The 24,030-nt window shown below is 42.0% G+C and overlaps 1 protein-coding gene across 1 annotated transcript; it reads left to right on the top strand.

Moving 5' to 3' along the window:
* The first annotated feature begins 1,013 nt into the window (after positions 1-1,013).
* LOC138797706 (N-acylethanolamine-hydrolyzing acid amidase-like) lies at positions 1,014-22,910 on the top strand. Its single transcript, XM_069978248.1, has 11 exons — positions 1,014-1,235; positions 11,450-11,617; positions 15,812-15,938; positions 16,070-16,160; positions 16,304-16,380; positions 17,596-17,768; positions 18,151-18,213; positions 18,492-18,558; positions 19,947-19,975; positions 20,590-20,661; positions 21,938-22,910. Exons 1-11 carry the CDS (start codon positions 1,063-1,065, stop codon positions 21,939-21,941), a joined length of 1,044 nt encoding a protein of 347 aa, XP_069834349.1. The 5' UTR covers positions 1,014-1,062; the 3' UTR covers positions 21,942-22,910.
* The last annotated feature ends 1,120 nt before the right edge of the window (positions 22,911-24,030 follow it).

The raw sequence follows: 24,030 nt of genomic DNA, 5'->3' as shown, positions 1-24,030 counted from the left end.
GGTAAGAATAGGCTGTTTGTTAGTTACTCACCATGGGCAGCAGTATATTAAAAGTTACATGTGAGCAGAATACCCCATTAAATTGTTGCTGACAGCTCCATACACTTGTTTGTATGTAGTTATATAACACTGCCAGCATAGTCTGTGCCACAGATATTCTCCAGTATTATAACTCCCATAGTCACACATAGCAGGCTGCCTATCTATGTCGCACAGCACTCACCTAGTCATATGGTACACTTCTCCCTGCTGTCCTACGCTGCTCTTCCCCAAAAGCTCTTTGCTCCGCCCCCTGAGCGCAGTCTCCGCCCCTCCCCGTTATCCCGTGCTGCGCTCTTTTTTCGCTGTAATCTCTTTGCTCCGCCCCCTTATCTCAGTCCCCGCCCCCTCCCCGTTATCCCGTGTTGCACTCTTTCCTCATTGTCATCTCTTTGCTCCGCCCCTGATATCACTCCCCGCCCCTCCCTGTTATGCCGTGTTGCACTCCTTCCTCTCTGTCATCTCTTTTCTCCGCCCCCTCAGCTCAGTCCCCGCCCCCTCCCCGTTATCCCGTGTTCGGCTCTTTCCTCGCTCTCATCTCTTTGCTCCGCCCCCTGATATCACTCCCCGCCCTCTCCCCTTTGTCCCGCATTGCCCTCTGTCCTCACTGACGGCTTAGATTTCAGACTGGGAGTTAGATAACCAATACAACATTTCTATTCACGTATCGCCATCTAGTGGCCAGTATGAGAAGCTCCCTCTTTCCTAACTCCCATTAGGAAGAGTAAAATATAAAACCTTTATTCAATGAAATTATAGAAAAAGACGCACACATTTAAACTCTTTTTCTAACATGTGCGACTTTGTCTATCATTTCATTGAATAAAGGTTATATATTTTACTCTACTAATGGGAGTCAGGAAAGAGGGAGCTTCCCATACTGGCCACTAGATGGCGATACGTGCATGGAAATCTTTTCCTCACTGACAGCTCCTAGCTCCGCCCCCTGAGCTCACGCCCCGCCCTCTGTGTATTAGTATACGCTGCGGTGTGATAGCCCCTGTGGCTGCTGTGTCTCCTGCCATGGTCGGGCTGCACTGGCTCATACTTCTTGCCCCCTGCCTGTCCCTTGCCCAGGACTATGCCCCCCCGCGGTATAACCTGAGCCTGGACCTGCCACCTGAGCAGCGCTGGGAACCTGTGCTCAAACATTACAACTACACGGAGCTGAAGGCAGACATGGACTGTGTATTCAGGTGAGGAGCCATTATAATGCACAGCAGGGGCAGGGAACCTTGGCACTCCAGCTGTGGCAAAACTACAACTCCCATCATGCCTGGACAGCCTTTGGCTGTCCAGGCATGATGGGAGTTGTAGTTTTGCCACAGCTGGAGAGCCAAGGTTCCCTACCCCTGCTGTATACAGGTTTGGAGACCCCTGGCAGGTGGATGTGATCGACCACCAGTCAGGAGGCTGGGAAAGCTGGGTGACATCCCATATAGATGCTATAATATCTTTTCCAGGAACAAAAGTTGACGTCTCCTGCCTTCTTGTTAGATGTTTCTGGGAAAGTTGGGTGTCAGCAGCTTCTCTAAAAGTTATCACTATAGCAAACTCCTGAGTGGTAAGGTTACGGCTCACATGCAGGTTTCAGTTCCCTATTACAGGGAGAATAGTGCAGACTGTAATGTAATAATGGGCCTAATATTTCCAGCCCTGTGTGTGTAAGATGCATCGCTGCGTCTTCTGGTGACTTTTATGTCAAAGGTACAAAGGGGAGGATAGTGATTTAGTTGCAGACTATGACGTTGGCATGCTATACCATATTAAATCTGAAAACTAGCATTAAAGGGGTGAAAATAAATTCTTTCAAATCAATTAGTGTCAGAAAGTTATATAGATTGGTCAGTTACTTCCATTTAAAAATCTTGTCTTCCAGTACTTTTTTTTAGCTGCTGTATGTCCTGCAGGAAGTGGTGTATTCTTTCTACTTTGAGGGACAGTTCACACTGAGTAAGCTCCGCCGCCTCATTGAAGAGTCTCAAAACACAGGACTAGCCAGATATCCCTCCAGGAAGGACCCAGCCACCTAGCCAGAATTCTGCTCCACACTGATGAGGGGCAGCACCCCGAAACAGCTGTCTGTGGATGGATACCTAGCCTTGGTTTTTCCCTTGTCATTACATTGACTTATAGGGCCACTTAATATGGTGGTTTTGGTGGTTTCCTAACAGGAGTCACCCCTTGGCTGGGTCCTTCCCGGAGGGATATCCTCCTTTGTTTTGAGACTCCACGGCTCCTCTTTTGCATATTCATGTTTCCCAGGGGGCAATGCACCTAGGACCTCACTGCATTGAGCGCTTTCACTAGCAGCTGGCAGTGTTGTCGTTTGGCTAGTCTCCCTGAGTTCAGCAATCTGTTTCTCTTATGTTAGCTCTTTGAGCGGAAAGGAAGCGGACGAGCACACTGAGCTCTGCCGCTGAATTACGCCATGTTTACTCAGTGTGAACTGGCCCTGAGGGTATTTGCACACCGAGGAATTCTCAAGGAATTGTAGAGGAAAGTTTTCTGCTTGAAATTCCTCACCTAGGGTCGGTTCAGACTACGGAATTCTCGCAGATAAATTCCGCAGAATTCCGTCGCCTGTACGCGCGCCTTTCCGCCGGCTTCATAGACACCATTCTATGGGCCGGCTGATTCCGCATTTCACCGAAAGAATTGTCACGTCAATTCTTTCAGCGGAATACGGAGTCAGCCGGCCCATAGAATGGTGTCTATGGAGCCGGCGGAAAGGCGTGCGGCCGTGAGCGTCTACAGGCGACGGAATTCCGCGGAATTTATCCGAGAGAATTCCTCAGTGTGAACCCACCCCTATTCAGCTCTGAAAGAATAGGAGCAGAATTTGAGCAGAATGCAAGCGGAATTCAAGCAGAATGCAAACAGAATTTTAGCTCCCATTGACTTCTATAGGATTTTTCTAGCAGAATCTGCCCAAAGAATTGACATGTCAATTCTTTTGAACGGAAATTGCATCCGCGGCAGAATTTTACGCGCGGAATTCTGCGCAGTTCCGCAGTGTGAACAGTACAGAGGAAATCCCATTGAAATCAATGGGAAATCAATCTGCAGCTAATTTTTAGGCGGAATTTCGAACATAATGGCCCCGTTCACACTGAGCAAGAACGTTGGAATTCCAGAGCTCTCTGCTGCGGAATCCTGCTGTGCTCAGTGTTCTGCTTTGAGTGAAGGAGAGGGTGCGCACTCCTCCGCTGCCGCCGCTGTCCGCTCAAAGAAATGATATGTATTTTCCTTGAGCGGAGAGCGGCGGCAGCAGACACACGCGCGCCCTCTCCTTCACTCACAGTGAGACACTGAGCACGGCGGGATTCCGCGGCGGAGAGCTCTTCCACGGAATTCCGACGTTCTTGCTCAGTGTGAACAGGGCCAATGGGATTACACTAGAAATTCTGCCAGTTTTGCTCAGTGTGAACTGGGCCTTTGGCCAGAAAGCAGATCAGCGGCAGAAAATTCTGCTTGGAAATTCTGCAGTGTGAACAACAGAATGGAAATCCCATTGACCACAATGGGACATTGCTCAGTTCATATTTTACGGGAGGAATTTCAAGCTGAAATAAGAGCGGATTCCTCACCTTTTCCTCAGTGTGCACATACCCTGACACAGTGCTCTCTGCTGCCACCTCTTTCCTTGTCAAGAGAACTGTCCAGAGCAGTAGCCAATCCTCATAGAGAACCTCTCTTGCTCTGGACAGTTCCTGACTTGGACAGAAGTGGCAGCAAAGAGGGCTGTGTCAGACTGGAAAGAATATGCCACTTCCTGCAGGACATACAGCAGCTGATAAGTACTGAAAGACTTAAGATTTTTAAATAGAAGTAAATTACAACTGTATATAACTTTCTAAAACCAATTGATTTGAAAGAAAGAAAAACATTCTCCTTAGTACCCCATTAAGCTGGACACTGGATGTATCTGTCTGTACACTGTTTACACTGGTAATCTAGGTGCTGTATACTTTGAAAAAGTTTTTTGTTTGATTACCCCTTTAAAATACCGTTATCTGCCCCATTGACTTTATTTCTTATTCCATTAAAAAGTAACAAATAGGCAGATACAAAGATAGAAAGTCCACATCTAAGGCGTTTCTGGCTGTTAGCCCTTAATCATAGATAGTTGGTACATAGGTATACTGGGATATATATAGGGAAATAAACATGTAGTCCCTCCCACACATCACCTGAATCCCATTACTTTCTACATAGACATATACAAGTGAAAACATGAAAAAATAAATGAAAAAACCCACAAAAGTGCACAGTGCAACAATACAAAATTTACAAAAGTACAAAACACTATATACATTTTAAGGCTGGGTTCACACTACGTATATTTCAATCAGTATTGTGGTCCTCATATTGCAACCAAAACCAGGAGTGGACTAAAAACACAGAAAGGATCTGTTCACACAATGGTGAAATTAAGTGGATGGCCGCCATTTAATGGCAAATGTTTGCTGTTATTTTAAAACAACTGCTGTTATATTGAAATAATGGCCGTTATTTACTGTTATATGGCGGCCATCCACTCAATTTCACCATTGTGTGAACAGATCCTTTCTGTGTTTTTAATCCACTCCTGGTTTTGGTTGCTATGAGGACCACAATACTGACTGAAATATACGTAGTGTGAACCCAGCCTAATAATTCATGATCAAATCCAGTCTATGATTGAGTCCTTTGGGAGATGAGGAATCCAACATAAGAATCCAGTATCCTTCACGATTTAAAAGTTTCTGTCTTCTGTTACCACCACGATCAGGGCAAAATACTCTCTCTATGCCCATAATAGAAAGTGATGATACATCTCCTGCATGGACTAGAGAAAAATGTTTAGCCACACTTGATGGATTTTTAACATTAGCATGTGTAGCACCATAAATGTGTTCACGTAACCGGTCTTTTAACCTACGACTAGTGCAACCTACTGTACATAGCCAGTTTCACATGATTTGCAGAATACATAATAAATTACCCATGTGGTGTTACAGTTAATGTAACTTTTTATCTCGTATTCCGTATTTTCTACCTTGTTGGTAATTTTATTAGTAAGTTGGATATACTTGCAACAACTACATCTAATGCCTCCGCATTTAAAATTGCCTCTAGTGGTTAACCAAGTTGGAACACTAGACACTGTATTTACATGAGAAGGTGCCAAAAGGCTACCCAAGGTGGGCGGACGTTTAGTAGAAAAATTACAACCATTCTGTACAATTTTTTTCAATGTCTGATCCTGGTACAGTACAGGTAGAAACTTGGCGTGAATGCGTAGTGACAAACGTGGGCTTTCTTGAGAAGTCTGCGGAAGCTTGTCTTTTTTTGTAAAGAAGATCCCTGCGGTCTCGTATCTCTGCATTATGATATGCTTTGGCAATATTATATTCCGTATAGCCTCATTTCTTTAAGCAAGCACTGAGACCAACAGACTCTTTTTCGCATGCGCACGAATTCCCCCACCGGCAGGCTACGGGTAGTGTGAATGGGATGGCAAGAATCAGCCCTAAGAACAGTATTGCCTGAGGTGGGTTTTCTATAATTTTGTGTTTCAATTTCCCCTGATTTAGCCGTCCGCTTTACATCTAAAAAGGAAATACTTTCACGATTCCATTCATAGGTAAATTTCAGGGACATAGAATTGCTGTTACAATAATCCATAAAATCTGGTATGGCCGCCACATCATCTGCCCAAATAATGATGACGTCAGCGATGTAGCGGCCAAACCAGATAATGGAATCACGGAACGGATTGGAGACATGAAATATATGCATTTCTTCCCACCAGGCTACAAAAAGATTTGCTAGCACTGGTGAGAATTTAGCGCCCATTGAAGCACCTTTGCGTTGAAGATAAAACACTTTATTAAACATAAAATAGTTATGTTCCCAATAGATACTCTACTGCCATCAAAATGAAAGGAATTAAATCTTCATGGTATGCAGAGTATCTATGAAGATGATACGACAGGGCTTCAATGGCTAATGAATGAGGTATACAGGTATATAGTGACTCTCGTCACTCGTAATCCAAGTGTTATTATCTTGCCACCTTATACCATCCACATTTTTGAGTACATGTTTGGTATCCTGTAAAAACCCAAAGCACCTCGAAACTAGGGGCTATAGGGTTAAATCTATCCATTCTCTTAACCTTTCATTCAAGGAACCGATCCTCGCCACAATAGGTCTCATGGGGGGGGGGGGGGGGGGATCGGTCCTTGTGAATCTTTGGAAGCGAATGGAAGATAGGAACCACTGGGTTATCGGGAACCAAATATTCCCCTTCCTTTTGTGTGATGACACCCAGGTGAAAACCCTCTTCTACAATTTTCTCAAGTATTAGGCTGTACGCAGTAGTAGGATTGGAGGAGAGCACACTGTATGTTTCAGTATCTTTTAACATTTCTTCATTAAGATGAATATATAAACTTTTATGTATTAATACTACCGCTCCTCACTTGTCCGCTGAGTGGAATAACAGATCTTCCTTATCTCTAATACTGCGTATAGCACTCTGTTCAGACCGGGTCAGATTGCCGCGTCTTTTTTTAATTTAGTTACTTTTTTATGTAACCGAACCAGTTCTTCCTGAACTAATTGTTGAAATAAGTCCAGTGACTCTGATCTAGCATGTATAGGATAGAACTGAGAATTCCTTACAGTCATGGGAACATGTTTAACATGATGTGAAAAATCTATGCATTGCTCCAACGACTGTAATGAGGCTATGGCAACATTCTCATTAAACTTAATGGTATCATCCTCAAAATTTTCTATAGTCTGTGTGTCATCTGTACTTAAGTCATATTCATCACCATCATCCACCATGGAAAAAAAATGTTTACAGTGATTAACCTAGAAAATTTATTAACATCCATGATAGTACGGTATAAATCAAAATCATATGAAGGGGCAAAATTCAGGCCCTTTGCCAAAACACTAACCTCAGAATCAGAAATGATGTACGATGACAAATTAATCACATTACAGTCTAGTGTTTCTTCTTTGGAGTCTTCTCCCGCTGAGGATATCTTTTTGTGATGTTTGCGACCTGCACGTCGCGGTTGTCTTTCCCATTTTTTGGACGTTGTACAGATGAATTGCGTTTCTTGTTGCGATAGTACGTACCTGGTTGTAGCAACTCCTGACTATCGGACTCTGTTTCTCCTCCGTCCGTCTCAGGATCACGTTCAGTTTCCATAGAGCTAAAGCTGACAGTTTTTCTAGTTGATTTATTTTTAGAATATTTCTTTTTCAGAATCGGTTTGGGTGCATACGGTTCCCATCTTCCCCATTCATAGACAGTGTTGGTCTCAAAATCTGTAGTATCCCGCTGAAACTTACTGGTCTTGGTGCTGACAATAATGTCCTCCAAAGCAACCAGTTTTTCTTGGATACTTTTATTCATATCTTGGAATTCTTGTTGTGTTTTATAATTTTGTAGACCATCTTGCGTTTTTTTTTAATTTCCTCTCTCAACACAACAAGAGCTTCCTCTTCATGTGAAACAATGAGTTGCATAAGCTTTAGAGAAGCATCTGTAAGGATATTATTCCATTTTTCTCTAAAAGTCTCTGAATAAACAGTAGTGGGAATTTTCTTTAGCCGCAAGCCGCAAGGTTTGGAGAAGACTCCAAAGAAGAAACACTAGACTGTAATGTGATTAATTTGTCATCATACATCATTTCTGATTCTGAGGTTAGTGTTTTGGCAAAGGGCCTGAATTTTGCCCCTTCATATGATTTTGATTTATATCGTACCATCATGGATGTTAATAAATTTTCTAGGTTAATCACTGTAAAAAAAACATTTTTTTTCCATGATGGATGATGGTGATGTACATGACTTAAGTACAGATGACACACAGACTGTAGAAAATTTTGAGGATGATACCATTAAAGGGGTTGTCCGGCGATAAAAAATTATTCACAGAATAACACACATTACAAAGTTATACAACTTTGTAATGTATGTTATGTCTGTGAATGGCCCCCTTCCCCGTGTCCCACCACCCCCACCCGTGTACCCGGAAGTGTGGTGCGCTATACATTACCTCTCACGTGCCGACCACGGTCTCCGATCGTCAGCAGTGACGTCTTCTTCGTGAGTCCGGCGGATCTTCCCGAGTGCCGGCCGCCCTCTGCAGCGTCATCCGAAGCTCAGCCGCGATTGGCTGAGCATAACTGTGCTCAGCCAATCGCGGCTGAGCAGCTGATGACGTGGCTGCGTCATCAGCCGCTCAGCCGCGATTGGCTGAGCACAGTTATGCTCAGCCAATCGCGGCTGAGCTTCGGATGACGCTGCAGAGGGTTGCCGGCACTCGGGAAGATCCGCCGGACTCACGAAGAAGACGTCACTGCTGACGATCGGAGACCGTGGACGACACGACATGCGGTGAGTATAATGCACCACACTTCCGGGTCTAGCGTGGGTGGGGGGAAACACGGGGAAGGGGGCCATTCACAGACATAACATACATTACAAAGTTGTATAACTTTGTAATGTGTGTTATTCTGTGAATAATTTTTTATCGCCGGACAACCCCTTTAAGTTTAATGAGAATGTTGCCATAGCCTCATTACAGTCGTTGGAGCAATGCATAGATTTTTCACATCATGTTAAACATGTTCCCATGACTGTAAGGAATTCTCAGTTCTATCCTATACATGCTAGATCAGAGTCACTGGACTTATTTCAACAATTAGTTCAGGAAGAACTGGTTCAGTTACATAAAGTAACTAAATTAAAAAAGACGAAAGGTGGCAATCTGACACGGTCTGAACAAAGTGCTATACGCAGTATTAGAGATAAGGAAGTCCTTATAGTCCGCTCAGCGGACAAGTGAGGAGCGGTAGTATTAATAAATAAAAGTTTATATATTCATCTTAATAAAGAAATGCTAAAAGATACTGAAACATACAGTGTGCTCTCCCCCAATCCTACTACTGCGTACAGCCTAATACTTGAGAAAATTGTGGAAGAGGGTTTATACTTGGGTGTTATCACACAAAAGGAAAGGGAATATTTGGTTCCCGATAACCCTATCCTATCTTCCATTCGCTTCCAAAGATTCACAAGGACCGATTTTCCGATTGTGGCGGGGATCGGTTCCTTGAATGAAAGGGTGCTGGAATCTTCCTTTTGTTGCTTTAAGCCGGTGAGGCCCACACCTCCGTGCACCTGATGAGGAGAAATTGTATGCAGGTGCGGTGAGCTGGACTGCCTATACCTTGAATGAAAGGTTAAGCGAATGGATAGATTTAACCCTACAGCCCCTAGTTTCGAGGTGTCGTATCATCTTCATAGATACTCTGCATACCATGAAGATTTAATTCCTTTCATTTTGATGGCAGTAGAGTATCTATTGGGACATAAAACACTTTATTAAACATAAAATAGTTATCTTCAACGCAAAGGTGCTTCAATGGGCGCTAAATTCTCACCAGTGCTAGCAAATCTTTTTGTAGCCTGGTGGGAAGAAATGCATATATTTCATGTCTCCAATCCGTTCTGTGATTCCATTATCTGGTATGGCCGCTACATCGATGACGTCATCATTATTTGGGCAGATGATGTGGCGGCCATACCAGATTTTATGGATTATTGTAACAGCAATTCTATGTCCATGATATTTACCTATGAATGGAATCGTGAAAGTATTTCCTTTTTAGATGTAAAGCTGACGGCTAAATCAGGGGAAATTGAAAATTATAGAAAACAGGGCTACGAAAAAGAGTCTGTTGGTCTCAGTGCTCGCTTAAAGAAACGAGGCTATACGGAATATAATATTGCCAAAGCATATCATAATGCACAGATACGAGACCACAGGGATCTTCTTTACAAAAAAAAGACAAGCTTCCGCAGACTTCTCAAGAAAGCCCACGTTTGTCACTACGTATTCACGCCAATTTTTTGACATACGGGACAATTTTGAGAGGTTTCTACCTGTACTGTACCAGGATCAGACATCGAAAAAAATTGTACAGAATGGTTGTAATTTGTCTACTAAACGTCCGCCCACCTTGGGTAGCCTTTTGGCACCTTCTCATGTAAATACAGTGTCTAGTGTTCCAACTTGGTTAACCACTAGAGGCAATTTTAAATGTGGAGGCATTAGATGTAGTTGTTGCAAGTATATCCAACTTACTAATAAAATTACCAACAAGGTAGAAAATACGGAATACGAGATAAAAAGTTACATTAACTGTAACACCACATGGGTAATTTATTATGTATTCTGCAAATCATGTGAAACTGGCTATGTAGGTTGCACTAGTCGTAGGTTAAAAGACCGGTTACGTGAACACATTTATGGTGCTACACATGCTAATGCTAAAAATCCATCAAGTGTGGCTAAACATTTTTCTCTAGTCCATGCAGGAGATGTATCATCACTTTCTATTATGGGCATAGAGAGAGTATTTTGCCCTGATCGTGGTGGTAACAGAAGACAGAAACTTTTAAATCGTGAAGGATACTGAATTCTTATGTTTGATTCCTCATCTCCCAAAGGACTCAATCATAGACTGGATTTGATCATGAATTATTAAAATGTATATAGTGTTTTGTACTTTTGTAAATTTAGTATTGTTGCACTGTGCACTTTTGTGCGTTTTTTCATTTATTTTTCCATGTTTTCACTTGTATATGTCTATGTAGAAAGTAATGGGATTCAGGTGATGTGTGGGAGGGACTACATGTTTATTTCCCTATATATATCCCAGTATACCTATGTACCAACTATCTATGATTAAGGGCTAACAGCCAGAAACGCCTTAGATGTGGACTTTCTATCTTTGTATCTGCCTATTTGTTACTTATTAATGGAATAAGAAATAAAGTCAAAGCTTTTTAGTGGACGTGCTGACCCTCATTCGTGATTTCTACTTATTCTGGTTTCCTCTGGTCGTGCACAGACTGGGTGAGCTGAGCTTACTAATTGCTTTATTCTCTATCTGCCCCATTGAGTTGCATTGAACTGTACTGCCTCTATGGCTTTCACGTGTGCCCAAGATGGGGCATCCTGGACAACAGGCGGATTATACTACAACTATATGCGTGTTCATACATAGGGATGGTACGAACCCGAACCCTCGGTAATGATTCCCGCTGTCTGCCCGCTCCGTGGAGCGAGCGGATCCAGCGGGAGGACCGCCTGGAAAACTGGGATACAGCCATAGCCATAGGCTGTATCCCAGTTTTCCAGGCGTTCCTCCCGCTATATCCGCCCGCTCCACGGAGCGGGCAGACAGCGGGAATCTGCTGCCGAGCGTTCGGGTTCATACGAACCAGAACCTCGGCAGGTTCGGACCATCCCTATTCATACAGTATGTATTATTTGCATTCTCCTTCTTATTGCTTAGTGGTGCAGACTCTCATGTGCATCTCTGTTTTACAGTACATCATTACCGAAGTGGGTCCACGCTCTCATCCGTCCACTGGCAGAGGTAGATCTGGCTTTTCTCGTTCCTGAGCCGTATGCTGGAGAGATAAGGGGCATTGCCAAAACCCTTGGAGTTAATGTCGGTGATGTCGTGGCCTTAAACCTATGCTATGAGGCTACAGCGTAAGTGGAATATTATCACATGGCGCCATATGACTAATGACATTACACACCCTCTTATTTTACATTCATGATTGGTATTAAATTAGTATGATGCAGAAGCCAGACATCCCTGTATAAGGATTATCATACCGCTTTGTTAATATGTATTCAGGTTGGCTGAGGGTGTTCCTGTCTGCTGAGCCACTGGACCATGTTAGGAGCTGGTTCCTTCAATGGGGTTTTTTTCTGCATAGTTTATCCTCAGCAGGAGGAGCCACTGGATATAGCTGGGTAGCCTAACAGTCTAAATAATGTGAAGCTTCAGCATTCATCATAATGACAGGGGCAGTAAATAAAAAGCATAATATAAATGTGTTGGGTTGGTTCCATAGGCCCTCATCCTGCCAACACTTCTGTGAAACTAGTGGAGAGTCTATGACAGGGGTAGGGAACCTTGACTCTCCAGCTGTTGTAAAATTACAAATCCTATCATGCCTGGGCAGCCAAAGCTTTCGCTTATTAAATAGAAAGACAAATTTGGTCAGCTCTCCTAAAACACCGTTCACACTATGCAACAGCTCACCGCAATGGCAAGATACAGACCCACTACAGACAAAATAGTTAAAAGCAGCCCCCCCCCAACTGCCAAAAAAAACTTCCACAAAAATAGAGGCTCTTGGTTACCATTTGTAAAGAGGCTCTTGGTTACCATTTGTAAATGGTATAAACTACCCCACCACGTTACGGTGGCCTCCTACTGGGACAGTCCTACACTGTACTATGGCTTCTCCATGGCGTATAATACGCCTATGCTCTGGGCATACAAGATCCGTCTTATACCGGCAAAAGTAATTACACCACCTGGGTAGGATAGTTGGGGGGGGGGCTGCAGCCCCCTATACTCACCTGATCCCGCCGGGTCCTGCTTCTGGATCCGGTCGGGTCACAGAGATCTCAGATGCTGCAGCCCGGTGCGTGCGCTGAAAGAGGAGTCCAACGCTCATAGAGAATGACGGAGCGACTCTCCGTCATTCTCTATGAGCATTGGAGTCATCTCTCAGCGCGCGCGCCGGGCTGTAGCGGCTGAGATCTCAGTGACCTGATCGGATCCAGAAGCGGGATCAGGTGAGTATAGGGGGCTGTAGCTGGGGGTCGGGAGCCTGTCACCCCGGCACGGGGGGTGACAGGTTCCCTTTAATGCGTACCTGTCACTACAAATAACTTTCACATGTCATCAGACTTGTCAAAAGTTATCAATCACAAAGGGTCTCACTGCTGACACCCGCTCTGATCAGATGATATAGCCATGGAGAGATTGCTGCAGAACGATCCACCATCCATGTAAGTCTATGGAGAAAAAAAATTGATGGAAGGAGCGGTCAGCCGGGGAGTGGATGGCTTTGCTGCAATCTCTCCTTGGCTATATCTTCTGATCAGAGCAGGTGTCAGAAGTGAGATTCACTGTGATCAATGACATTTGACATGTCTGGTGACATGTCAAAAGTTATTTGTAGTGACAGTGCCCATTTAATAAAAAATGTTCACCCACGAGTGCCAACACCTCTCGGTCTCATGTTCACGCTAGAGTATAGCGTTGCCGAGCAGATTGTTTCCCCACAGGGACCTCCAACTTCACTGGAGTCAATGCCGTGTGATGTCACACACTGCAACCTCGCCCTCTCAAGCGCAGTGATGTCCGTGATGATTTGTTTACTGGATGTTGAGAAATAAGGGATAGCGAACTTACTGGATGGACACCTTCACCCAGAGTGGGAAAAAGTGGACTTTTATTTGCGTATATAGGTTAAGGTCCCAGTTGTAATAAATAATACACCAAAGAAATTAACTGGATTCCCGCATTTCCCATAAAATTCACGATTTATCATAGATCCATTAAAACATGTCTTGTTACAGAACAGGTGATGCAATAAAAGATGCCAACGCGTTCCGGACACGTAGGGTCCTATTACACGGGAAGATTATCGTGCAAAAAAATTGTTATATCATTCGAATTTAAACGATAATCGTTCTGCGTAATTGCAGGCAACGATTGACAAATCGTTTGTGTGTTGTTGATCGTTGATTTAGATCTGACATTAAAATAATCGTTAATTGTTCGCTAATCGCTCGCTGTAATTCCACATTCGTTCGCTCAAGTTCCGCATTTGTTCACTAATCGTTCAGTGTAATTGCACATTGTTCATTGTTTTGCTGGGATCAGATGCAGTAAACGATCATAGTAACAATCATAGTAATGATCGTAACTAACGACCATTGTTCTGGGTAATATGGTGAACGATTTCAGGTTAACGATAAACAATCTTGTTTGCGATCGTTAGTCGTTAAAAATCGCTTCCTCTAATAGGACCCTTACTGTCCTTGGTCACAGTATAGCTCCAGACATAGTATCCAGATTTACTACACTAAATTTTGAGTCTAATTTGTTTAACCTGTTTATAGGTCCCCACAATACACGGCTTTTGTTTGTGTTTATGATGACAAGGATATGCTATACCGAAAAAGAGACAGGGCTAATATATTTCATATAAGCAGCCTATATAGCCCGTAAGAACCATTTCTTTTAGCCTTCAAGTGTAGGAAGGTAATGTAAGAGTTCAAAGGGCACAGGTTCCTTTGATATCCATCAAGATAATGCACAGTGCAAAATCCAATGTCCATAAATGTGCACAAATGCTCACAGCAACAAGATCTGTGAGATGACGGCCATGATATCTAGAGATGATTTGGATCTGGTTGCTGTAACAGATACTTAGTTCAAGGACTGAAAGGCCTTAGCTATACCAGAGTATATAGCTATACAGAGTATATAGCTAGAAATATAGCTATACCAGAGTACGGGAAAGACAGAACAGAGAGAAGAGAAGGCAGGTAGCCATTTATGTTAGGGATAGTCTATACGCAACAATTATACATAAAGGATTGGAGACTCTCTGGGTTCGCATGCAATCTGAAGAGGGATCTGTTATTAGGATAGGTGTTGTCTATAGGCCTCCGGGGCGATCCGGAGACAATGATAACATGATGATGGAGGAAATTTTCCAAATGTCAATAAAGGGGGACATTTTAGTTATAGAGGACTTTAACATGCCAGATGTGGATTGGAATATCCCTTGAGCACATACATGTAAAAGCAATAATGTAATAGAGGACCTTACAGGGGCATCTCTAAAACAGCTTGTGAGGTCACCAACCAGAGGAGAGAACATTCTAGATTTAGTATTTACTAATGGGAATCGGGTGCTTGAAGAAAATTTAGGTTCCAGTGACCACTAATGCTTTAGGTTTGACTGTGTGCAACCCTATACTTCAACCAAACATTTCAAGGAAATGGATAGACTATATAAATAATGAAATACAACAGTGGCCACTACTTAAAAACGCTATACTAGACTATACTATACTAGACTAAAAACAACTAGATTATGATAGGTAAAAGGAAGAAGATGATTGTAAAGGAGATATAAAGGCTATAGTGAAGGATAGCCTATAGGAGGCATAAAAAAACTGGAAACAAAGGCTTCTGAAACCACTGTAAGGTGAACATAACATGATGTCCATCTCAGGGTTCTTAAAGTATACCTGTCATATCAGCAGCACCTGTCGTATCATATCAGCAGCAAATTCCTCTCTTCATCATAGATACAAACAAGCAATGAGACTGTAATGCACTGTAGAGTAGTAGAGTAGAGGCCAGTAACTACAGGCCAGTTAGCCTGACATTTTTATTAGAAAAGAAGATTTTTTTTATATTTTAAGAATCAACAGCTTGGTGGACCAAGCTCAGCTTTTCTGAGGGCATTTCATGACTTCTTGGTTTATGTAACAAGAGTGCTGGATGAAGGTGGTGCCGTGGATATTGCCTATCATTTGCCTGTCATTTTTTTGACAGCCATCAGTGTAGCCATGTGATAGGGAAAGCAAATCTTATGCTGGGGTGTATAGCTAGAGATATATACCAGTAGGAAGAGGGAGATTGTGATCCTGCTGTATAGAGCTCTGGTGACATCACATCTGGAATACTGTGTCCAGTTCTGGAGACCTCACCTACAAAAGGACATTGATAAAATAGGACAGGTCCAAAGACGGGCTACAAAAATGGTGGAGGGTGTCAGGCATGAAACATATCAGGAAAGACTTTAAATTTGAATGCCAACAGTAATAAAAAAATGATGTTATGATTCATTTGTTTTTTAGATTTTGCACAAGTATTATTGCCCAGGACGACAAAGGAAACGTGTATCATGGGAGAAACTTGGATTATAACTTTCCTAATATGTTAAAAAAAATAACCGTGGATTTGGATTTTATACAAAATGGGAAGGTACAGTATACATACATGTTCCAAGCAGGAGACATTTCCTTAGAGTGCTGTACATACAGTATAGTAATTTACCCATAATTTACCTATAGGCTTTCTGTTAAGTAAATCTGGGCCCATGTCTTTTTTTTTAGGTTGCATACACGGGAACAACCTTTTTAGGTTATGTTGGACTGTGGACTGGTCAGCGGCCCTATGAATTTACTGTATCTGGTGATGCGAGAGGTACATGGATAGAACTTATAAATGCGTTATACCATTGTGTAAACTGTATTTTGCTGTTAAATGTGAATATATACACAGTAATGTTATCATTTCTATTATGAAAAAAGAAAAAAATTAATTGTCAGCAATTCTTAAACCTTCAGAGCGTGGGGAGTGGTGGGAAAATGCAATTTCTGCTTTTTTCAAAAGAAGTTCTCCAGTCAGCTGGTTAATAAGAGATGTAAGTTCTCTATGTATACTGTAATGTGCACTAACATGATATATTATAGCCACCTTTATTATGTAAATCAAACTAAGAACTAACCATTCCTGCCTTTTAGGGTAGGCCTTTCCATAGTTTGGGACTATGCACTGTTTGCCAGCAGTACCCACACGGGGGTGTCCTTTCCTGTCGTTTCATTGTCCAAGTTCCCTCTATGCTACGCCAGGACATAGTGCTGGTGAAAGTTTACTGGACTTAATAGGCTGGCACTGTGGTGAAGGATGATTTAGAATATAATAATTTAGATGGCATGTTGAGGGAGAAGGGGTTATTGATGCACTAGCTTTGCAAGGTGCCATGTGAAAGAAATAAGTAGGACTAAACAATGAACTGCTGATGATTATTATGACAAGATTGCAACTAAAAGGAGAGAGGGTCAGGGATTACATTCAGGAAAGGTTAAGAAGTCTGGCCATTTTTAGCTTTTGGCAGCTGTCAGGGGCAGGGGGGGAGGTTATTACCGAATGCTAACTTACCTTTTCACGTGCCCACGCCGCTACACCAGCTCTGGTACCCTCGCGGGAAGGAATTTTCCCATGAGTACTGATGAAGTCAGGGGGGGAAATGCCTTCCTGGCTGATGGATTGCCTGCTCAGCCAATCAGTGACTGCAGCGGCATTCCACCCCAGTCACTGATTGGCTGAGCGGGTAGTCAATCAAAAGATCCCGTAGCCCGGCAAGGGGTGTCCCGGAGCGGCGATCCGACGCTGCGTTGAGGCAGATATTGCAGCAGGCCCCTTTCTTTAGTGCAAAGCACTAGCTAAGTCCCACACTTCCTGTGTTCTGTCCTGGTCTCTTTACCGCTTGAGACAGAATTCCCCTAACAACATACAGTGGACCGCTATTTGCAAGTAGGACATGTAGTGGCTACAAAAAAAAAAAATCTGGGGGAGTGATTTTTGGAAAATGAGGAGATTTACAAATGTGTTTAGAAATCACTCGGGCTATCAAATGCAGAAAAGTTGTATTAAATCACAGTAACCATTCAATGGATGGACAGACTGTTAAAAAAAAGCTAGACCTTTAGCAATAAGCTGATTGTTGGTGCAGTATTATTCTAAACAGGGTTCGTCCAGATAACATAACCCGTTTCTGCCCAAAGTTGACCATTTGTTGCTATATTACTTGTTTAATTCTGTTTTTGAAAGTATATATTTTCACATATTTTACCAGGTACTGAATGACGGTAAAGATTTTGAGGCTGCAGCTCTACGACTCTCCAAGACACCAATCATTGCTGAGACCTATTATATTATAGGTGGTACACAGTCAAAGGAGGGACTGGTGATCACCAGAAACAGAAATGGACCTGCTGATCTCTGGCCTTTAGATCCTTTAAGAGGAGAGTGAGTGATTTCAATACTGTAAATCTTCTACTGGCGGCTAAGTAATGATAGGATGATACGTGCAAAATATCAAATAAAAAATATTCATGAAATATCCATTAATATGTGGTCCTGGAGTTCATCTGAGGGTGTATACTGGTTTTTGTGGCACTAAAAAACTTTGCTAACTACAGTTTTACGTCCCACAAATAAACAGTGTACACTCACAGATGTGCTGAACCGTCACTTTAAGCCTACGTTAAGCACATAGAAATGAGTGAGTCTGGCAGGGACATGCTGTGGTATATGTTGGTTTCCCACTAAATGGAAATTTGCCCTAACAGGTAAGGATATTAAGAACTAATAAATGTCATTTTTTTATTCTTTTACTTCATTTATGCAGGTGGTTCCATGTAGAGACAAACTATGACCACTGGACCACGCCACCTCCCTCTGATGACCGAAGGTACGGTATACTTTTTGCATTTATTACCTGTAACATTAATTCTTAAACGCCCTACTTCAGTAATTCGCCTCTGTTAGCCTTGGGATACACTTTTTTACACCTCTGTTTTCCTGCTGACAGGTCCACTTTAACCCCTTCCCGCACCACATTGTATAGTCGTGTTGTTTTGTTGGTAAAGTGGTATAGAAAGGGGTCACAACTGTTTACACATGGAATATTTCTACTTTACGTCATGTCTTCTCAATTTTGTCCTTCAACGCCCATTATGTGTTTTGCAGGACTCCCGCTATAAAAGCTTTAAATGCTACTGGGCAGGCAAACATCAATACTGACTCTTTATACAAGGTGGGATCAGTTTGTATAGTTTTGAATATCTTTTTTGATCAGGTAGTTTGGATGCTGTGTAATAAATCTGTCAGCCATACATCTTAGCTCTAGTCTAATAACTGTGTGAAATAAAAGTAAACATATTACACTGGTCTTAAAGGGGATTCCGGAGACAACTCAACTGGGACCTTAGAGCCAAGATACCCTCAGTTAAGGGCCCTATTACACCAACAGATTATCTGACAGATTTTTTTAAACCAAAGCCAGGGATGGTGCAATACAGTTATACAGATGTTTAAATGATTACTATTTAAACAATCTCCAGTCTTCCAGTACTTATCAGCTGCTGTATGTCCTGCAGGAAGTGGTGTATTTTTTCCAGTCTGACACAGTGCTCTCTGCTGCCACCTCTGTCCGTGTCAGGAACTGTCCAGAGCAGAAGCAGGTCTTTACAGCTCTGGACAGTTCCTGACATGGACTGAGTTGGCAGCAGCATTTCTTTATTCCTCCAAAAACACATTAAGGCTATGTTCACCCAATGTTCACCCAATAACAGCCGTTATTTGATACTCAAAACCACAACCATTATTTTGATAATGGCCATGATTTAACTAACTACGACAGCTGTCATAACAGTGATGGCCGCTGGTACATTATTCTAGGTTAGGCTCGACATGGACGCATTTTCCCACCCTTTTGGCTGTGGAAATTTAAAGCCCCTTTCAATATTGTGGAAATATGGGCTGAAAAGATGGTGGGAAAAAAAAATCAATGTGCCAACAAAATAAAATAAGGGCCACTTTTAATTAGCTCTATTTAAATTGGGCAATTCCTGATAATATAACGATATTTTAACATGAAATTTGAGCAAAATAACGCTAAATAAATGTGCATCAAATGCTATGTGGAAACATAGCCTCAAGTGTATGGAGCTTAATTGCAAACCACACCTGACCTGCAAACAACAGCCGTGCTGTCGATTGATATGTATTTCTAATGCTGCGTTTACACGTAACGATTATCGCGCAAATTTGCGCCATAATGATCGAATTCAAACAATAATCGTATGTGAAAACGCAGCGAACGATCAAACGAGCGAGAAATCGTTCATTTTGATCTTTGAACATGTTCTCACATAGTCGTTCACAAAAAATTCGCAGATCGTTCCGTGTGAACAGTCGTTCGCCGATTTAACCAATGTGTGAGATAGGCTTAAGCGATCGCAAAACTAATTTTTCGTACAATATATCGTACAGTCTTAAAGCTGATCGTTATGAAAAAAAAAACGTTACTCCGACATCGTTAATCGTACAATCGGGCCAATTATCGTTTCGTGTTAACGCAGCATAACGCTGGATAACCCAGTTAGTTATATAATTTTATCAATTATTTTTTACAACACACAGGTCCTATCTGTGAAGCCAGTGATGAACGCGTAAGTATCACAATATTTTTGGAATTTATATTTTTTGTTTTAACCCCTTAAGGATACAGTGGGTTTTGGCCAAGTGGACACTGCCAATTTTCACAATTTTGCACTTTATGGAATTAGCTTTTTCCCTATTTTTATTTACACTGTTCATCGTGTGGAAATAATATTGGCTTCCATTTTATAGTTCAGACACTTCTGCACGCTACTATGTGTAAATAAAAAATAAACTGAACATATCGGTGTGTGCAAAACTGGTCTGAACTATAAAAATAAACCAATATTATTCCTGCATGGTGAACCATGTAAACAAAAGTAGGTCAAAATGCCAGGATTGGAGTTTTTGTAGTCACAGTATATTTCAGGGGGGGGGGGGGGGAATTAAAAAAATGATCAAAAATTTTCATAGAAACCAATATGGTACCAAAAAATACAAGTTATAAAATATATTACAAAGTTTCTTGTTGCTGTACTGGTTCAGAACTGAAATGTTTTGTCTCATGAGGTTCCATATATTTAGCAAAGAGTAAATTCCATCTGTGCTTTTAACAAAAGCTATTTATATTGCGCCAACAGATTCTGCAGCACTCACTATTTCACATGTTTTTTCTTATTTTTAGAAACACTATCTATACAACAGTAATGAGTGCTGCAACCCCAGAGAAATACACCACTCAGATCAGGAATGAAGCGTAAGTATGTTTTCAGGAATCTATAGCAATAGAGGGTTAATGATAAATCACTAGGTTCATATGGTTTAGGCTATATTTACACATTGTATTTTGGTCAGTATTTGTAGCCAAATTCAGGAATGGAAGTGATAAACACTATAATAGAAACATCTGCACAGTTAGTATGTTTTCAACCAAAACCAGGAGTGAGTTGAAAATATACAGAGCAAAATATTGTGTGTGCCTGAAAGATTTCAAGTCTTCCAGTACTTATCAGCTGCTGTATGTCCTGCAGGAAGTGATGTATTCTTTGCAGTCTGACAGTGTTCTGTGCTGCCACCTCTGTCCATGTCAGGAACTGCCCAGAGCAGTAGTAAATCTCTTCTGCTCTGGACTTTTTTTGACATGGACAGAGGTGGCAGCAGAGAGCACTGTGTCAGACTGCAAAGAATACACCACTTGCTGCAGGGCATACAGCAGCTAATAGGTAGTGGACAATGTGAGATTTTTAAATAGAAGTAAATTACAAATCTATATAACTTTCTGACAACAGTTGATATGAAAGAAATTATTTTCTTTGGAGTACCCCTTTTTGGGCTATACCCACCCTTTGTAGTTGGGTCCTCCATAACATATACAGTGTTACTAAAAGAGTTTGTCTCATAAAGGTATCATAGAGTGCCCTCTGCTTGGGACTCATCTCTATATTTTAAAGCCTCTAACAAAGGGCATCTCTTATGCTAACAGGTCCAGACTGTGAATATACTAATCACTATAAAATATCAGCTGGTCCTGTGTTCACTGGGAACACATTATTGGGATCAGGGCACATGTTATTACAGGGAATCTGTCTCCCCCTTGACTGTGTACCAAGCTGGGGACACCTTTGGATAAATGTTGGCTATGCTTTTGTTACCTTTGTCTGTGTTTTTTTAAAATCATAATTAAATGCCTTTATTCAGGTCATGAATAGTGTCAAAGAGGCGGGGCCTAGGGTTCCCTGGGTCTTAGGACCACTATAACTCACTGTGCTCTATGCCTGCGCCTTTCCATAAGCAGTGACACACAATGGTAAGTTGTAGCCAAAGGCCCGGGGTAAGAAACTCCGCCTCTTTGACACTACTGACTGCCCAAATAAAGGCATTAAAAAAATATCTTCTCAATGCATTTATTTGATATCTGTACCACCAGCTCGGGGGGCGGTCAGGGGGTGACAGATTTGCAATAAACATACAAAAGCATGATATCATAAACTGTTGGTAATATGTGGCCTTGTATATGTTTTGTATCATCATAGGTAAATAAAGAAACGTGAATTAATGTTCCTGAAGCAATTTTCCAAGTGTTCAAAACTTCCAAAAATATGAATGAAGGATTGTGATTTCTACAGGCGCTAACATGACTATTTCTGAATGTTTAACGCATTGTATGTTGGGCTTCCTGTACATTGAAGAACAAGTGAAGTCTTTTTGATACAGACAACAGATGCTTAAGAAAATGTCTTTTCTGTTTTTAGTCCAAGGCAGCTTTTGTTACTGGGCAATTTTTTTGGTTCCGCTCCTGGTTTTGGATAAAAATACTGAACAAAATATTATATGGGAACATATCCTAAAAAGGATAAAAAAAAATATTCACCTCTGTAGGTCCAGTGCTACCCTATTTCCCTTAAAATAAGACCTAGTGGAGGTCTTGCTAAATTGTTAAATACAAGGCCTCCCCCATAACTAAGACTTAGCAATGTTGTATGCAGGTATGCAGCTGTGATTCTTTTCGGCCCGCCACCGTTGTCCCCTATCTTCACTGTCCGTTGCAGAACAGCTGCATGCAGGACATGAAAACCGTCACCTGCCACCAACCCTGATGTTCCCCTCTGCGGCTGTCACTTATAAATGCGCAGGGAAGACCAAGAGGCCTGTCGCCATCCCCATTGTCCCCTAGCGCCAGATGTAGAGTGGCACACAGTCTTATCCCCTGCCACCATACCGTATGTTGTCCCTGCTGTGCTGTAAGTGTGTGCTGTGGTGAGCTCCCTCTGCTGGCCGGAAGCTGCCATACCATATGCTCTGTCCCTACTGTGCATGGGACTTGTGAATTCTTCTTCATAAAATAAGACATCCCCTTTGGGAGCTAAAATTTTATATAAGACACTGTCATATTTTTGGGGAAACACAGTATGTGCTCACTCATTTCTTAATAGCATTTTGGCACCACTAGGAGAATTTCTGCACAGTGTGTTATTACTGAATATAACATAAAAATGGTAGAGCAAGGCAACGTTTCTGCTGTCTGTTTAATGTAATCGTTTTATGGGGGGGGGGGGGGGAAGATGCAAAAACAGATGGTAAAACAGCTGCAGTTGTATGCCATTGACTTACAATATTAAAAAAAACAGCCTTTTTTAGAGTACACAAAAACATGGTTGACCACATTTATCTGTACATTAAAGTAAAACATTCAAAAATGTATACAGCGAGATGTCCGCATTCTACGAAGGCATCCAAATGCAGGAGGATGTCCTGCCAGCAATCTTCTGTATCACTGCTAGTATTTCTTGAGGGCAGGGGAGTTGCCTTTTCTGGAAGAAAGTGGGCATGTATTTCTAAGCCTGGACAACCCCTTTAAGCTGGGTTGGATATGGGAGGGAAGTTAGGAGGCGTTACATCTCTCAGCAGTTAAGGAGCTGTTTGCACTGGAGAATTAAAACATTTTTCTGCATTCTGGAAGCACAGATGGATGGATGAAAGGTACCATGTGTCTCCTTGTCCTTACAGCTATCTGACCTGAATTGTAACTGACTGATCTGCATACAGGGGACTGCTGGGAAAGCAAAGCTCATGCGGTCTCAGGTTTTTTTTTTAAATAAAAGATAGTCGATGGGATAAATTAATAAAAAAGGTTAAATATAGTGGGCATCAAAAATTCTGGACAGCTCTGGATGCACATGTGAATTCTGGATGCATTGCATGGCAGCCTGGACCAGCGTCGGCAGGTACTGTCAATGGCCCTTTAACTCTACCCAATCAACAGCACTGTGATCGACTAGGTCCCAAGAGGCCACTACCTCCCCGTCAGTATAGCGGCGCCCAAGTGATGTCACTCTTGCACACACAGAGCCAGATGGAGACGCCAACTAGGAGCAAATTTGCCTTTGAGTATGTTTTTTTTTTTTAATGATTTTTTTGTTACTATTTTGTTTTTTTGGCCAGAAAACACTGGTGGTTTCCTGAAGCCTCCTGAAAGTTTTCCTGACTGTAAAAAGGGCCATAGTAGTGTGAATGGGGCCTTATTACTGTCAGATTAAGATGAAGTTCAAACAATTGTATTCTCTTATTTAGGGTATGTTCTTGCAAAGTAAAATCAGGCCTAAATTAGGGGGAAAAATTACGTCTA

Source organism: Dendropsophus ebraccatus, chromosome 7, assembly GCF_027789765.1.
Source record: "Dendropsophus ebraccatus isolate aDenEbr1 chromosome 7, aDenEbr1.pat, whole genome shotgun sequence".
Lineage (NCBI taxonomy): Eukaryota > Metazoa > Chordata > Amphibia > Anura > Hylidae > Dendropsophus > Dendropsophus ebraccatus.
Note: the sequence above shows the minus strand (reverse complement) of the source record. Positions and strands in the feature narration are given on the sequence as shown.